This window comes from Trachurus trachurus (genome assembly GCF_905171665.1).
Source record: "Trachurus trachurus genome assembly, chromosome: 17".
In the NCBI taxonomy this organism is placed as follows: domain Eukaryota; kingdom Metazoa; phylum Chordata; class Actinopteri; order Carangiformes; family Carangidae; genus Trachurus; species Trachurus trachurus.
This window is the reverse complement of record NC_139900.1, coordinates 5,919,470-5,937,737: the sequence shown is the minus strand read 5'-3', so window position 1 is coordinate 5,937,737 and position 18,268 is coordinate 5,919,470. Positions and strand designations below refer to the sequence as shown.

General features: G+C 41.2%; 2 protein-coding genes across 2 annotated transcripts; both read right to left on the bottom strand.

The window, feature by feature from the left end:
- Positions 1-585: 585 nt before the first annotated feature.
- Positions 586-9,596, bottom strand: LOC311001052 (tripartite motif-containing protein 16-like; the record flags this gene model as incomplete). Its single annotated transcript, XM_083992010.1, has 2 exons — positions 586-1,732; positions 8,316-9,596. The coding sequence occupies 2 exons, from the start codon at positions 9,594-9,596 to the stop codon at positions 1,337-1,339; spliced, it is 1,677 nt and encodes a 558-aa protein (XP_083848136.1). The 3' UTR covers positions 586-1,336.
- Positions 9,597-11,472: 1,876 nt separating this feature from the next.
- LOC311001043 (tripartite motif-containing protein 16-like) lies at positions 11,473-13,149 on the bottom strand (the record flags this gene model as incomplete). Its single annotated transcript, XM_083992002.1, has 1 exon — positions 11,473-13,149. The coding sequence occupies one exon, from the start codon at positions 13,147-13,149 to the stop codon at positions 11,473-11,475; it is 1,677 nt and encodes a 558-aa protein (XP_083848128.1).
- Between the last annotated feature and the right edge of the window lie 5,119 nt (positions 13,150-18,268).

Below are 18,268 nucleotides of genomic sequence, written 5' to 3'. Positions count from 1 at the left end.
AAGCGGCCCCTTCCGCCCTGAGCAGCTCAGCCATAGGCAAACTAATCTTTTGAGTGAATGTACTGAATGGAATCACTTCATGAACTGATTCATTCCTTTCAGTTCAGTTGAGCTCAGCTGTGAGTGTGCCTTACATGCAATTTGTCTTTTAACTGATATAGCATGTTCTGGTATTGCTAGATGTCTCTAACAATGGTCAAAATTGCATAGCACAATTCTGAAGTATTTTTCTATTAAACAGCTTGTGTGAGGTTATTCATTCAATGGGAGAAGGTCCAGAGGAATTTGAAGATGACAAAACTTTAAAAAGGGTTCAGATGTAGTACGTCTTACAGGCACTTGGTGCCGCCAAGTTTCATGTTGCTTTCAATTTAGCATAGAGTGTTAGGTACAGACACACTAGAAATATGTTGCCTAAATTTGTTGAATGAAAACTCTTTTTTTGTATTATTCATGACAAGTTTATTAATACAGTATCTTTATAGAATGAACACATGCTTATATTATAAAATACACACACAAAATGAGCTGAAGTGGAACAAAAAATGATAAAACAGCAGAATATAGTGGTATTGTGGTGTCAATTCTTTTAATGGAGTCAGTCCTCGATCATCTCACAGGCCTGGAAGTTTCTTAAATAAGCTCTAAAATAGAAATGCATTTCCAACCTATACTATATAAACAAACCTCTATCTTGTTTACCAAAATGAAATAAAGCAGTCCACTCAATCATCTACTATCTTTTTAACAACAGGGATCACACACATGCACACAGTGATTAATTCCCATCACATCAGTAATTTAAGTTTTACAAGATTGAGAAGTATCTTCACATAAACGCATAAATGAAAAAACACTGTAAAATACAAACACCCCCAAAACACTATCAAACAAAACAAAAAAAAGTGATATATTTCATGTCAATATAGACCTCTTATCCCCCTAACCTAACATAATGTGAATGTGAGAACAAACCTCAGTGATAAAGGAAGGTCTGATAATTTACACATTAACACCTAACAAATATCCAACAAACATTTAGAAGTTAAAGAGAAGTTTCTATTTTCATGTGGAGAAATGTGAGTTTAGGTAAAGAAACATCATCATGAGCAGTGATCTCCTCCACGGCTCCAGCTCCACCTCAACAAACTCAAACATCAACACAACGAGAAATGACAAGAGGTCAAAGTCCCGCCCACAATGTTTGATTGACAGGTGATCTCTGTGCAGTGCAGAGACACAACAGCAATGAGCTTTTAGCAACAAACATGGAGACTAAAGAAAGTGATGAACTAAAATACAGATTTTAACCAACTGCACCTTCAATGATCTTTGTCTATTCGAGTTTACACAACTCTGCTGTGTCTCCATTAGACCACGGAAGCCCAACCCCAGCATGTAGAGGCTGAGTGAATGTGGTCTGGACTCTGTGGAGGAGAGTCATGGTTTCAGAGACGCTGTAGAAGGACAGAATACCTGCTCTGTGATCCAGGTACACTCCTACTCTGGAGGACTGAGGACCTGAGACTGGAGTCTCGATCTTGTTGTTGAATCTGTACGTATAACTATTGTTGCGACACTCTAACACCCAAGATTTGTCATTGTATCCAAACACACATTTATTCCAGCTCCCTGCCCTACTGATATCCTTGTATGCAACTGCTACTTTAACGCCTCCCTTCCACTCCACCTCCCAGTAACAACGTCCAGTCAGACTCTCTCTACTCAGGACCTGAGAAAATGAAGTAAATCTGTCTTCATGATCAGAATAATACTGTTGTTGACCTCGTGTTACTTTCCTTTCTCCCTCATGTAAGAACAGCAATGTGTTTGCTGTGTTTGGGTCCAGTGTGAGTTCCTGTGAATATTGTAAGAAGTCATCTCTGGGCTCTGGTTGTGGTGCGACAGCCATTTCAGTCAACCTCAGTGAGATGTTTGCCCAGATGTGTGTCTCTCAGAAGGTCCTGTAGTATATCTCTGAGCTCTGACACAGTTGCTGCTCCTCAAAGTGTCTGAGAGGACGGATATTGATGCTGGATGAGTGTGTAGATGGACTGAGTGCTGACAGTGAGGGGTAGTTGTGTAGAAACTGGGTGTGATCCTCTGTGCAGCTTCAGCTCAGCGTCTTTCCTCTTCAGCTCAGTGATCTCCTGCTCCAGCTTCTTCTGAAGCTCTTTGACTCCACTCACTTGAGTTTCCTGCTGGGATCTGATCTGCTGCTTCAGCTCAGAGTTTTTCTTCATGAGACAAATAAGCTGATCAGATCTTCTTCACTAGTCACTGAATCCGTCAGTAGATCCAGACACATGAAACAGCAAAAGTTCACCAAGATCCTTCTAGAAGTCTTCCAGCTCTTGCACTTCCCCCTTTGAACTTCCCTCAGGTTAAAATGAATATCTGGGCAAAGTGAAGATCCTTACATATAAGGTCAGCATAAAAAAAGAGGCGTTTACAATCTTTGTTTTGCTTCTGGAAGAAGAGGAGTGGTTTGATATGTTAATGATGGGGAATGTTTTCCAAATTCTTAACAAAGAGAATACACAACAGTGTACTGACTCATTGTCCTACACAGTTAAAACTGAACAAAAGTGACATTCATGAAACCGTACATTTCATTAAATAAAAATAAATGGCACCGAAATTTGTAGGCTACCCCTCATGAGAATGTTTCTGTAGGCGTGAACTTAGGTGCCAGCTGTAGGGCTGAACACATAAACATGTTGCTTAGACTTTGCACAAATAACCTTCAGTGTTTATACTCAGTTGAACTGAACACATAACAGGTTTCTCTTTAAGGTTTAAAGTTCTCACACTGTTGATAAAAGAGACAAATGATGTCAGATCTCATGTCCTGTCTGGGGTGTGGTACAAAACCATTATTTTGCCATTATTTGTAGTAGTGCAGTGGGTGTAGATGTGGGTGCATCACTGTCCTCACATAACCTACTGTAAACCTCGCCTGTGCTATCTCCACCTGAACCCACTGCCTTTTTGTCAAAGTCAAAGTCAAAGTCAAAGTCATTTTATTGGTCTCCCGTGGGAGAGATTTGTCTTGGACATAGGGCAGTGCTGCAACACAACAAGACAAAACAGTACAAAAACAGCTGCATAAAGTGCTAAAAACATACAGTAAAATATATGCCTCGAAAGTGATAAACATACAGACACAAACATTCATACAATGATCATCACGCATTCAGGGGACTTTTTGAACAGACCAAGGATTACAGTATCATCTGAATATTTGACCACAAGTTGGTTAGGCTGAGAGCTAACACAGTCATTAGTATACAGTGTAAAAAGAAAGGGTGAACTGACGCACCCCTGGGGGGCCCCTGTACTACTTGTGGAAAGATTTGAGAGGACAGAGTTTAATTTCACCTGCTGTGACCGGGAGGAGAGGAAGGAATGATACCATTTGATTAAAAAAAGGTTCACATCCAGTTTCATTAATTTCTTAAGGAGAATATGTGTTTGGATCGAGTTAAAAGCCAAACTAAATTCAATAAAAAGCAGCCTGGCATATATATATATATGCTGGGCTCTCCAAATGTTTTAGGGTAAAGCGCATTAGAGTGGCAATAGCATCGCTCATACTGCATTTTTTTTGAGTGCGCCACCTCTGCCTGCAGTACCTCTAGTAAAAGTCTCTCCAGAGATTTCATAACATTGGACGTGAGAGCGATGGGTCGATAATCATTGGGAACTTTAATTATAATAGATTTTTTCCAGAGTTCCGGTACTGTGTGAGTGTCTATGGACAGGAGAAAGTTCATCAGCAAAGGTTTTAAGAAAAAATGCCGACATGTTATCTGGCCCCACTACTTTTTTCACATTCGTAGATTTAAAAACTTTGTTGACTGAGTGTGGGTCAATAACAATCCTGTCCACATCCCAATTACTTCCTTCCAATCATGTCCCATACATGCCGCATACAGTCCACAGCACAGCATAGCATACTTTCAGTAGATATATTGCACATACAGTCCATTGTTGGTAGACAGGGGACAGATGGTGAACAAGGATGAAGAGACAGACCAAGAGAATGAACAAAACAAACGGCAGCAGGAGCCCTCCTCCGCAGAGCAGCGACTTATATTAACACAAATATTCCGCTTACTTCTGCTTTAACTGATTTATTCTCCTCTGGAGCGGCCTGGCCGAATAATTTCCTTCGGGATGAATAAAGTTATATCTATCTATCCATCTATCCATCTATCTATCTATCTATCTATCTATCTATCTATCTATCTATCTATCTATCTATCTATCTATCTATCTATCTATCTATCCATCTATCCATCTATCCATCTATCCATCTATCTAATTGGACTAATAACAGATTTGGTTGGAATGCCTTGGACACAGGACATAATGATAAGCTGGTATACGTTGTGTATATAATGAGCTTTAAAAACAAAATTAGAATATAATTTAGAAATTTAAATCTGATTTGACGGGAAGATTGACAGTCCTACAGTGGAGGCTGTTTGAGTCCTGTGAACTCATAGAACTGGGCACTTCCCTTTTGGAAGATCTTCCGGCCATGTCCAACTCTAGGTCCTGGAGCAGTCCCTAAACTCATGACAGGTTTCTCTTTAAGGTTTAAAGCTCTTACAATGTTCATAAAGGTGACAAATAATGTCCCTTTATCTATTGTTCAGATCTGATGTCGTGTCTTCCTTTGTTTGGGCTGTGGTACAAAGCCATTATTTATCTGTATTAGTGCAGTGGGTGTGGCTGTGTGGCTGTGTGTGTGTGTGTGTGCCTCCCTGTCCTCACATAACCTAAACCACACCTGTACAATCCCCACTTGCAGCCACTGCCTAACCAACCTTAGACTCATTCATCAGCTTAGGTTCATCACCTTGGTAAATCTTTGACACCAAGAATCTGAAACTTTCTTCAGAGGATTTGGTCCATATTGTCATGACAACATCACACAACTTTTGTATGTTTTTCGGCTGCATATCCATGATGTAAATCTCCTGTTCCACCATATCCCAAAGTTCAAAGTACTATTACTGTAGACTAAGATCTGGAGATTGTGAAGACCACTTGAGTCCAGTGAAGGCATCAAACTGGATGCATCTCTTTGGAGGATTTCCTGGTATGTCCAGCTGTAGGTCCTGTGGCAGACCCCACTCTTACCTCTGCTCCACCTGCTGCTACTGTGACAGTTGACGGTCCTGTCACTATGCCTCCAATTGATCATGTGCCCTGGCTACTTGGCCACAGTGATATCCCTTTGGTCGAATGGTCAGCGTGCATGATTCTTACCCAGGAGACTAGGGTTCAAACCCCGCCAAGGCCCTCCTTCGTCCTGCCACACTGGGATTTTCTATCAGTTTCAACTACTTTTTCCATTCTCCTCTGACCTGGGGAGCATACGTCAGTCGCTCATTTCTCTGACTATCCATTAATCCGAGTTTTTCTACGTTTTCTGGTTAGGTTTAGGGTTAGGGTTACTTAAGTCGGAGAAATGGGAGGTCGGACTAATGGACGCAAAAATAAAGAAATGTATGGTCGGAGAAATGGGAAGTCAGAGAAATAGGAAGTCGGAGAAATAGGTAGTCATGCGCCCCTCTGACATCTGGCATCAGCAAGACATTATCTTCCAGAAAATAGCCGCTCACTTTATATGTTTCTCTGTCTTGGACTGTAAACCCTAGAAATGGTACGCATGAAAATCCCAATGGTTTCCTTAACCACTCAACCATGCAAAATTCAAAGACACTTAATTCACTTCTTTCCCCATTCTGATGCTCTGTCTGAACTTCAGCAGATGGTCTTGGCCAGCTCTACCTACCTGAGATTGGCCAATAACACATTTGTATTGAAGGGGACATATTATGGAAATATCACTTTTTGAAGGCTCTTTGATGTATGTTTGGTTGTTTGTCTGTGCTATACTACTATTGTGCATGAAAACCGTATGGTAAGATTTGTGGTATTGTGGTGCAAATACATTCATGCATACATTCAATTAAAGGGACAACGAGGAGTTTCTATTCGGTTATAAAAAAGTCTCACGTTAATGTTGATGAATCTCCGCTACCCACACTTGTTAATGGGCCCATTTTCGATAAATATATCGCTCTGTCTCTATCGTTATTTTGTTATTATTAGTGGTGGCGGAAATGCTGGTCGAGCCGACCAGCGTTTCCTTACTTTCGGTTTTGTGGCGTAACGCAGCTGAATCGCCGTTTATGGTCAGGACTACGACGGTAACTGAACCTCTTTGAACCTCTGACTTTAATTCTTGATGAATGAAAACATGAGTCCGTCTTGCGCCGGTCAAAGAATTTTACAGTGCGCGCGGAGGCTCATAAATGTAGTGTGAAAACGCTTCGCTTTTCCAAAACTCCTCGTTGTCCCATTAAGAGAAGAAACACAAAACTGATTTCAGTGTTCATGATTAGTCATTGTTTTATTCATGGAGAAAGTGAACAAGTTTGGACCATCTGACAGGTCTGGAAGTTTAATAAAGTATCTATAGAATAGTAATGTATTTTCAACCAACACTATATAAACAAACCAAACCAATATCTAAATATCTAAATACATAACATAACATAACATAACATAACATAACATATCCTTGTCTTCTTCGAGTCTCTCAGTTCTTGCACTTTAACCTTTGAGCTTAAGTTAAGAGAATATCTGAATGAAGTTAAAATCTACGTGTTTCCCACCCAGCCTCTTAGATGGCCTCTCCGTCCTCCTCACTGTAGCCAGCCAGCTCCTGTGTCTTTTGTCTCATGTGATTGTTGATTGTGTAAACTTTGAATCTTTAGGCAGTGGTGGGGGTGAGAAACCTGTTTTTGTTCTAATTCTGTTTTCTCTTGTTTCACATTAGAAGGTTAGGTAAGTGCCCTGTGTTTTTGCTTGTTTCTATTTGGAAAGGTAAGGTTAGGGCCTATAGAATGTTTTTGTTTGTTGTGTTGGGTATTGCTCACCCTCAAGTCAATAAAGCTGCTTTTCTGTGTTGAACTCTGTCCTGCTGGCTGGTCCGAAGAAACACCGTAAACATGTTTTCTTTCAGAGTAAAAGCCAACTCTCAATCTTTTTTTTGTTTTGTTTTGTTTTGTTTTATTCACAAGCTTATTGGTTAAGTGTCTTTGTATAAAACATATACAGTTGTTTTAAGTGTAAAATAAAACTTAAAGAGATTAAAAAAAGAGATTAAATAGGACAAAAAAGAACAGAACGTTACAATAGAGTTGCATTAGCAGAATATACACCAATAGTAAAAACAAGAAAACTGAAGTCAGTGTTCATGAAAAATCATCATTGTTTTATTTAAAGAGACAGTGAGCAAGTATGGATTATCTGAAATTTCTGGAAGTTTCATAAAGTAAGTAAGTAAGAATAGAAATATATTTTGAACCTATACTATATCAACAAAAGCAGTATGTAAGTGTACAAAAAATAAAATAAAGCAGTTCACTCAATCAGCTACTCCTGCGTGTATATGCAATAATGTGTATCATAGTTAAGTGTTCAGTTCTCATCATATCAGTGATTTAAGTTTTGCAGTATTGAGACAAAGGTGTCTTCACATAGCAGCATTATGAGAACAACATACAACACATACACTTCCAAATGATAAAATCAATCAAGCACAGGAAAAAGCATTATTTCTCTCATTTTGACGATCAACACTTTACCACCACTGACCATGATATATGACAAAATATGAATATGAATATAAAATGAATATTAATATGGATATGATTACTGTAAGTTGTGTGTACACAGTGAGTTGAGCAGCTTCAACCTCCACTACCTCCCTGGTCAGCAGGAGGACGGCGCCCTCTTGTGTTGAGCATCACTTTTCAGATTTCAGATATTGTTCACCCGCTGTGATCACTGCAGGAAGACGAGGAAAAAAGACACTCAACTGCACCTTTAAGGATCTTTGTCTATTTGAGTTTACATAACTCAACTGTGTCTCCATTACACCAATAAAAATAAAATCCAGCATGTAGAGGCTGAGTGAATGTGGTCTGGACTCTGTGGAGGAGAGTCATGGTTTCAGAGACGCTGTAGAAGGACAGAATACCTGCTCTGTGATCCAGGTACACTCCTACTCTGGAGGACTGAGGACCTGAGACTGGAGTCTTGACGTTGTTGAAACAAAATTTGATACGGTTGTTTAGAAAACGTAATGCCCAAGATTTGTCACAACCTCCGAACCAACTTTCATTCCCTGCTCTGCTGATATTCTTGTATGCGACTGCTACATCAACTCCTCCTCCTCTCCACTCCACCTCCCAGTAACAACGTCCAGTCAGACTCTCTCTACTCAGGACCTGAGGTGATGTAGTGAATCTGTCTGGGTGACTAGGATAAGACTGATCTTTACTCATTAATGTTACTTTTCTGTTTCCCTCAGATAATAACAGACGTGTGTTTGCTGTATTTGGATCCAGTGTGATTTCCTGTGAATATCTTAAGAAGTCAGCTCTGGTCCTGGGCTCTGGTGGTGACAGTAAAACATCCACTTGAGTCTCTGTCAGTGAGATGTTTGTCCATGTGTCTCTCAGAAGGTCCTGTAGTTTATCTCTGAGCTCTGACACAGCTGCTGTCACATCCTCAAAGTGTCTGAGAGGACGGATATTGATGCTGGATGAGTGTGTAGATGGACTGAGTGCTGACAGTGAGGGGTAGTTGTGTAGAAACTGGGTGTGATCCTCTGTGTGTGACAGCAGCTTCAGCTCAGCGTCTTTCCTCTTCAGCTCAGTGATCTCCTGCTCCAGCTTCTTCTGAAGCTCTTTGACTCCACTCACTTGAGTTTCCTGCTGGGATCTGATCTGCTGCTTCAGCTCAGAGCTTCTTTTCTCCATGAGACGGATCAGCTGAGTGAAGATCTTCTCACTGTCCTCCACTGCTTTATCAGCAGAGCCATTGATGGCCTCCACCTCCTGTTGAAGCACCTTCACATCTTTCTCTGTGTCCTGGATTCTCTGCTGGATTTTTTGTCGACTCAGCTCCAGCTCTCTCTGCCTCTCAGTCCTTTCTGCTGCAACTGAGACTGTTTTGTGGCCTTCATGTTCATCCACAGAGCAGAGATAACAGATGCACTGCTGATCAACGCGGCAAAACATCTTCATCACCTCATCATGACGAGGGCAGATGTTCTCCTGGAGCTTCTTGGAGGGCTCCACCAGCTTGTGTTTCTTTAATGGAGCTACATCATAATGAAGCTGGAGGTGTTTCTCACAATAAGAGGCCAGACATTGCAGACAGGACTTGACAGCTTTGAGTTTCCTCCCAGTGCAGACATCACAGGCCACATCTTCAGGTCCAGCATAGCAGTGATCAGCAGGAGCAGCTTGGAGTCCAGTCTTCTTCAGCTCCTCCACTAAAGCTGCTAACATGGTGTTTTTCACCAGGTCAGGCCTTGGTGTAAAGTTCTTCCTACACTGAGGACAGCTGTGGATTGTCTTCCCATCCTCTTCATCCCAGTGGGTTTTAATACAGTTGAAGCAGTAGCTGTGTCCACAGGGAATAGTCACTGGATCCTTCAGTAGATCCAGACAGATGGAACAAGAGAAGGTCTCCTGGTCCAGATGAACTCCTTTCTGCGCCATTTCACCTCTCACAGACGACGACTGTCTGAGTTTCTGTTGCTCAGAAGTGAAACTAGCTTGAGCTCTGATCTAAACAACATGTGTCTCTGCAGTGAACGGGGCCTGTCAGCTCCTCCTCTTCACCACATGTTGGTTCCACCCATCTTCAAACTGTAGATCTGAAGGGGAGGGAACAAGGAAACAAATGAACAGGGTGGAGCTCACTGTGTTTGTGAGCAGGAAGAAGAGGGAGGTGATCAGGTTGGACTTTGTTCCAGTAGGAGGAGCAGTTTGATACGGTGTGTTTAACCTTTTATTTACTGTCCTGCTCATTTCATTTGAAAAGTTTGATCATCACAACATTTGGTGATAAACTCTTTTCAAGATCTCTGGGTTTAGAAAGTGCATTATTGGATTTCTTTTCAATCATCTTTTACATCACGTGGAAATGCAGTTCCATTGAAGTTTCTATTGCCTTTCACGGATCATATACAATAGATGAAATATTGATAGATTAATCTAAGCACAGGGAGGTAGGAACAGAAACATGTTTATTTCCTGAGTAAAAGCCGAGTCTCAATATATATATTGCTTTATTCACGTCAATTTTATTCGTCTAATATCTTTGTGTGTATAAAATATAGCCTAGACATGTGCTTTAATTGTAAAAGTGGCCCCTTCCGCCCTGAACAGCTCAGCCATAGGCATATATACATTGAATCCATGAATTCAGTGGCTTCTGCTTGCCCCACCGGCAAAGGCTGAAAGAAAGCGCAGGTCTGCAAGTCAGTTTCACACAGTGCTACTAGCGAGTAGTGTTGTGTCGTTTAGGAACGATTCGGTCAAATGAACTAATCTTTCGAGTGAATGTACTGAATGGAATCACTTAATGAACTGATTCATTCCTTTCTCAGTTCAGTTGAGCTCAGCTGTGAGTGTGCCTTACATGCAATTTGTCTTTTAATTGATATAGCATGTTCTGGTATTGATAGATGTCTCTAACAATGGTCAAAATTGCATAGCACAATTCTGAAGTATTTTTCTATAAAACAGCTTGTGTGAGGTTATTCATTCAATGGGAGAAGGTCCAGAGGAATGTGAAGATGACAAAACTTTAAAAAGGGTTCAGATGCAGTACATCTTACAGGCACTTGGTGCCGCCAAGTTTCATGTTGTTTGCAATTTAGCATAGAGAGTTAGGTAGCCTACAGACACACTAGAAATATGTTGCCTAAATTTGTTGAATGAAAACTCCTTTTTTGTATTATTCATGACAAGTTTATTAATACAGTATCTTTATAGAATGAACACATGCTTATATTATAAAATACACACACAAAATGAGCTGAAGTGGAACAAAAAATGATAAAACAGCATAGTGGTATTGTGGTGTCAATTCTTTTAATGGAGTCAGCATAAGCATTAGGCTATGTAAGTTTACCAAAATGAAATAAAGTAGTTCACTCCATCAGCTACCCCTGCATGTTTGTAATAATGTCTATCATACTTCAGTGTCCAGTACTCATCATATCAGTGATTTAAGTTTTGCAATATCGCGACAAAGTGTCTTCACATAGCAGCATTTATGAGAGAACAACCTTAACACATACATTTCCAAATGATGTAATCAATTGAGCACAAGAAAAGGCATTTCTGAATCATTTTGACTGTCAACACTTTACCACCACTGACCATGATATATGACTAAATATGAATTATGAATAAGTTGTGTGTACACAGTGAGTTCAGGAGCATTAACTTCCACTGTCTAAGCAGGAGGACGGCGCCCTCTTGTGTTGAGCATCAGTTATTAGATTTCAGTTATTGTTCACCTGCTGTGATCACTGCAGCAAGATGAGGAAACACTTCACTCAACTGCACCTTCAATGATCTTTATCTATTTGAGTTTACACAACTCTGCTGTGGATCCATAAGTAGAACAAACCAAAAATCCAGCATGTAGAGGCTGAGTGAATGTGGTCTGGACTCTGTGGAGGAGAGTCATGGTTTCAGAGACGCTGTAGAAGGACAGAATACCTGCTCTGTGATCCAGGTACACTCCTACTCTGGAGGACTGAGGACCTGAGACTGGAGTCTGGATGCTGTTGAACCAAAATATGAAACTGTTGTGTCGACAATCTAACGCCCAAGATTTGTCATTGGATCCAAATCTACATTCATTCCCACTTCCTGCTCTGCTGATATTCTTGTATGCGACTGCTACACGAACTGTTCCTCCCCACTCCACCTCCCAGTAACAACGTCCAGTCAGACTCTCTCTACTCAGGACCTGATAACATGTAGTGAATCTGTCTGGGTGACTAGGATAAGACTGATATTCACTCATAAATGTTACTTTTCTGTTTTCCTCAGATAATAACAGGTATTTGTTTGCTGTGTTTGGATCCAGTGTGATTTCCTGTGAATATCTTAAGAAGTCAGCTCTGGTCCTGGGCTCTGGTGGTGGTGACAGTAAAACATCCACTTCAGTCTCTGTCAGTGAGATGTTTGTCCATGTGTCTCCCAGAAGGTCCTGTAGTTTATCTCTGAGCTCTGACACAGCTGCTGTCACATCCTCAAAGTGTCTGAGAGGACGGATATTGATGCTGGATGAGTGTGTAGATGGACTGAGTGCTGACAGTGAGGGGTAGTTGTGTAGAAACTGGGTGTGATCCTCTGTGTGTGACAGCAGCTTCAGCTCAGCGTCTTTCCTCTTCAGCTCAGTGATCTCCTGCTCCAGCTTCTTCTGAAGCTCTTTGACTCCACTCACTTGAGTTTCCTGCTGGGATCTGATCTGCTGCTTCAGCTCAGAGCTTCTTTTCTCCATGAGACGGATCAGCTGAGTGAAGATCTTCTCACTGTCCTCCACTGCTTTATCAGCAGAGCCATTGATGGCCTCCACCTCCTGTTGAAGCACCTTCACAGCTTTCTCTCTGTCCTGGATTCTCTGCTGGATTTTTTGTCGACTCAGCTCCAGCTCTCTCTGCCTCTCAGTCCTTTCTGCTGCAGCTGAGACTGTGTCGTGGCCTTTATGTTCATCCACAGAGCAGAGATAACAGATACACTGCTGATCAGTGCGGCAGAACATCTTCATCACCTCATCATGACGAGAGCAGATGTTCTCCTGGAGCTTCTTGGAGGGCTCCACCAGCTTGTGTTTTTTAAATGAAGGAGATTCATGATGAGGCTGCAGGTGTTTCTCACAGTAAGAGGCCAAACATTGCAGACAGGACTTGACAGCTTTGAGTTTCCTCCCAGTGCAGAAATCACAGGCCACATCTTCAGGTCCAGCATAGCAGTGATCAGCAGGAGCAGCTTGGAGTCCAGTCTTCTTCAGCTCCTCCACTAAAGCTGCTAACATGGTGTTTTTCACCAGGTCAGGTCTTGGTGTGAAGTTCTTCCTACACTGAGGGCAGCTGTAGGTTTTCTTCCTATCCTTTCCACCCCAGTGGGTTTTAATACAGTTGAAGCAGTAGCTGTGTCCACAGGGAATAGTCACTGGATCCTTCAGTAGATCCAGACAGATAGAACAACAAATTGACTTCTTGTCCAGCAGAATTTCTTTCTGTGCCATTTTAGCTCCCTGAAGTGAATGTTAGCTTCCCTTAACTCATTGAGTGCCATTGACGTATATATACGTCAATCAAAATCCAACGCTTGAGTGCCATTGACGTATATATACGTCAAATGCAGTTTTCTGCGGCTGGTAAATGGGGACGCTGTTGCGCACACTGTGAGTAATTTTGGGGCTTCTGGGATGTGTAGAACGAAGAAGACTGTAGATCAGAGCAAGAAGTGAAGAGGAAGGAGAAGACGAGTGCGATCGGTACAGAGATAAAAAAGTTGGGAAAAGTTTCTATTTCTAGAGGAAAACTACGGGCAGAGCCTGGAACAAGTGTAACGTGGAGCTGGAGGAAAGCTTAGCCACGGATGCTATTAGCATAGCTCCAGCATGAAGTGATCGGAGGAGGCAGGAAAGGTAAACTCATAGATGATCAGCACCAAAATGCCGAAGCGAAAGCGGATCGCGGAGTCAGTTTCACCAGTTGCTGTAAACCAACGTCGTGACGACGAACCGAGAGATCAGCGCGGTGAGTCGCTGCCGCGGCCGCGTCCAGCACAGAGGCTGGAGACGCCATGACGTCTCCCTCCCTCCTTCAGAGACGAAGGGAAGCAGCAGGAGGAGAAGTAGGAGAGGGGAGGGGCAGAGAGGGGGTGAGGGGAGGGGGGGGGGGGGGAGGGTGAGGGGGCAGCAACTGCAGGAGGAATAGGAGAGCAGGCATCACTCTGCAGAGTAGGACTCCTACTTGTTGTATTTTTTATTTTTTATTTTTTTTTGTACAATGAAAAAACATGTGAAATGAAATTTTCAGATGTCTTACATGTTTTTGAAGCCAAAATTAAAACGGATAAATCACTGTTTTTCTTGAGAGACTCTCTTTCACAAAAATGCATTTTTCTCAGCTTTCTAGAAAAAAAGTGGTCTTTTTGGTGCAACCAGGCTCTATTCAACTTAAGATAAATTAAGAATGGAACAAGGTACAAACAAATGGTTTTTCCCTAGTTAAATAGAGAGTCTCCTCTTTCCTTTGAGCTATTTTGTGTTTTCAGAGTCATAATACAAAATATTCTCTTGGTCTTAAAATATTACTCAAAATGCCCCGAAACGCTTGCACATGGCACTGACCATTTTATAAAAGGGCTGGCACTCAATGAGTTAAAGTGATTAAAGTTGTACCAAGATCTCTTGCTATAGCCTCTCAGCTATAGAAAGGAGGTACTTACCAGCCTTACTTCGTTCCAGGAATAGAAGTGGTTTGACAGGTTCAGGGAAAGTTTTTTCCCCATTCCTAACACGACCACGTGCCGAGTCACTGTGATAGGCTGACGTCTGTATCCTGACACAGCAATATTAGGTGACTGTCCTGCAAACCAAAAAGAGACACATTGGGTCTGTACTTTTTTGATTGGGCCCTTGAAACCACACAAAAAATCTGCATATTGTTTTATCAGACTCAAGTCAAATCTGTGTTTTCTACTACCTCTGGAGTTGGCCTGACCTTACCTTCAGCTATATCAAAGGCAGGGGGTGGCTCCTTCAATCTGTCCAATGAACAGAGTGCAATGGGGCAAGTAAACAACCCATTTCAACAGCCTAACAACATCTAGCCCAGTCAAAGTATAATTTATGTTGTCTTTGCAATATCAAGGTGTTTGGTTTTATTCTGAACATTTTTCTGTCCTTGTTTTTTGTTGTTGTTTTGTTTACTTGTTGTTCATGGTTGCTTTTAACAGTACTTTTTAGTTGCACTTTAAACTGCATTGAATCGAGAGCTGATACCTCAAGTTTGTTGTTTTTTGAGATTCAGATTCGGTACTTAAAAAGAACAAAGGTTCAAATAGATAGGCCTATAGTTTGCAATAGGTGATAAAAAAAATGTCATGGGTGTCATTGTTAAAGCAGAAGTAAGTGATATATTTGTGTTAATATAAGTCTTAAATAGTTATATCTTCCGACAGCAATCACTGACATAGAGTGTTTGGACCGAAACACGGGTCTGTCAGTCACTCTGCTCTGCTCTGAGCCGAGGAGAAAACATTTCTCGTATCCTACAGTTTTTATCCAATGAGGAGAGAGAACGGCATGCAGGGCTGTGTGTGCAGCCAAGGGACGCCGTGAATGTGGTGACGTAGGGACGAGGACTGTTATGGTGCGTTCAAGGCAGCCCGTAACTCGTGTTTTTCCGACCTGTGAAGTTGTACCAGTTCGATCTGGTACGAGTTCACGGGTCGGAAGTTACGAGTGGCCGTTATAGTGACTTTCACCGGTAAAACAGGTCGGAAAAACACGAGTGGGTTGCCTGGAACGCTACAAAGTCGTAAGTTGTGACTTGAAGCTGTAATTTACAGTTTCAAAAGCCTGCCTGGAACGCAGCATTAGCCAAAACGACCGGATCGCTTACTTCTGCTTTAATGAATAAAAATGTTAAATTAACTCATTGAGTGCCAACCACGTAATTTCTCGTTTTTCGTTCCCATGCGTTGAGTGCCAAAAACGAGATTTTTCGTTTTTTGCTTTTTTTTTAAATTATGAAAATAGACACTTTAATACACATTATATTTAAATTTGGGGACTCTACGACGAGGAGAACTGAAATAGATGACGATCAAAGTCACATGACAGCTCATGATCTGGAAGTTTTTTATCATAACTCAGCTTCTGCAAACGGAGTTCTGCATGTGGATGCAGCAGCTGCTCTGCTCTCACCTGCGCTGCTGCTCCAGCTGCTCGAGCTGCTCGGAGCAGAAACAGGAAGCTCTCAGCCGACAGTCCGCCCGGTCTTCATCTCGAGCAACACCGTGTCCTCCCCAAAGTCCTCCCGCGGTAAAATCTGATGGTCTCTGGGCCAAAGCAGACCGCCGAGCCGAGCTGCCGATATGATTTTTTTTTTCCTAATTGCGGGCTGCAACAGTGCACACTACACACAACTGTTTTTTTCCATAGGTGATAATATGATGATATTTATGATGGCACACGTGAGAGTGTGGTCTCTCTGATAACAACCGAAGAGCTGCATCTACTGCTGACGCAACTAAATATAGCCTAAATATAAATATAAAAATATAAACTAAATATAAGCCTTTTGTTTGTTTCTTTGTCTCATTCCTGCCGCAGTAGTGCCACTTCACTACTTAAGTTCTTTTTACGTTTGGAGTCTGGTGCTCCCTCCCAGATTTTCATTTGAGCATTTCAACTTTCCTTCTCACTCCACCTTCTCTGCTCAGTGCCTGTGGTCTCTGTGTGCACACGGCCCTGCAGTCTCATGCCCTTTTACGGGCATTGATGGGGCCGTTACCTATGCTAATCCTATGGTAATTAGACTCACCTGGCACACGCCCTCAACTTACGAGGAGATGGCATTCATCAAGTAGGAACACAGCTGCGAACAATTCTGAGGCTTACGAACGCGTTGATGAATCTGACGTAGGGCTTTCTTAATGAACTTCTTAAGAACAACTTAAGAAAGAATCTAAGAAGGTTCTTAAGAAGATATTGGTGAATGAGGCCCATTGTTATTTGTGTAAGTGGGAACATCATCAGTCGTTGCTCGTTATTGAGTGACACGTGGTGCATGCGGGGAGGTAGTGGTTGATCAAATGAACAAAGTGCAATGGGGCAAGTAAATAACCTATTTCAACAGCCTAACAACATGTAGCCCATAAATATGTATAATTTTTGTTGCCTGTACAATATCCCAGTGAACATTTTTTTTTACACCTTCCTTTTAATTAACTGTCCTTGTTTTTTTTGTTTACTTGTTGTTCATGGTTGCTTTGTTTTTAACAATACTTTTTAGTTGCACTTTGAACTGCATTGAATCGAGAGCTGCTACCTCACGTTTGTTGTGTTAAGCAATGACAATAAAGAGATTCAGATTCAGATTCTGTAATTAATATAGCCTACATAGGTAGGATGACTTAAAAAGTACAAAGGTTCAAATATAGTTTGCAATGGGTGATAAAAAATGTCATGGGTGTCATTGTTAATGAATAAAAATGTTCTGTTCTGAAAAACAAAAAAAAGTTTCAAAACGTTATAGTGATCAATGGGATTTTGTTTCCCATTTCTTTTGATAAAATAGTTGTGAAATAGGTGCAGATTTGAGACCTTTAATGAATTGAGCTGATTCTTTCTAACTGTCTATCTGCAATCGCCACAGGCTGTCCTGCCAGAACAGTTGAAATGATGATATTTCAGTCAATGATGCACACACTTCCTCTCATGCCACTCATTTATTTATCAGATGCTTGAATTTACTTGTGTGTGGTTTCTACAGAGAATTAAAAGAAACATAAATGGAAATGAATTATATGCATAGTTATTATTGCATTATTATGAACATAAAATGTGGCATAAACAGACAAAATATATATTATCAATAAAGAAACATTGATACAGTAAATGTATGCATTTAACACAATACAATCATTACACACATCCCTGAAAGCAGTGCACACTGAAAAGGCAAGCAACAATTGAGTGACGGTCCCTTAGTTATTTATTATCCCTAGCAGGCGGCAAAATATAAACAATTAACTCTGGCGACGCCGTCACACATTAATAAATGGACCGGACGGCCCTTGCGAATATCAACCGCCACATAAACATACGTCCTCAACAATAAACAAAACAACTTGAACACTTACAGTCTCATGGACGCACAATCTGAATGAATGAAGGATGAATGAATGAGTGGTAACACTTTATTTTAAGGGGTCCTTGTTCCTGTGTATCTACCTAATTAATTACAGTGTAATTACCTATGTAACCGTATGTAATAACATGTACTTACATTGTAAATACATAGTGTATTTTGGTGTACTTACAGGTCCTTGTTACACTTGTAATAAGAAATGCCAAAGTGGCCTCTCTCTTTGCACAAGCATTCTATTACAAGTGTAACAAGGACCTGTAAGTACACCAAAATACACTATGTATTTACAATGTAAGTACATGTTATTACATACGGTTACATAGGTAATTACACTGTAATTAATTAGGTAGATACACAGGAACAAGGACCCCTTAAAATAAAGTGTTACCGAATGAGTGAGTCCCGACTATGACGGCTCCTCCGCTGCTCTCCCTCCGTGATCAACAACGATCGATCACTCAGCCAGGTGATTTGATT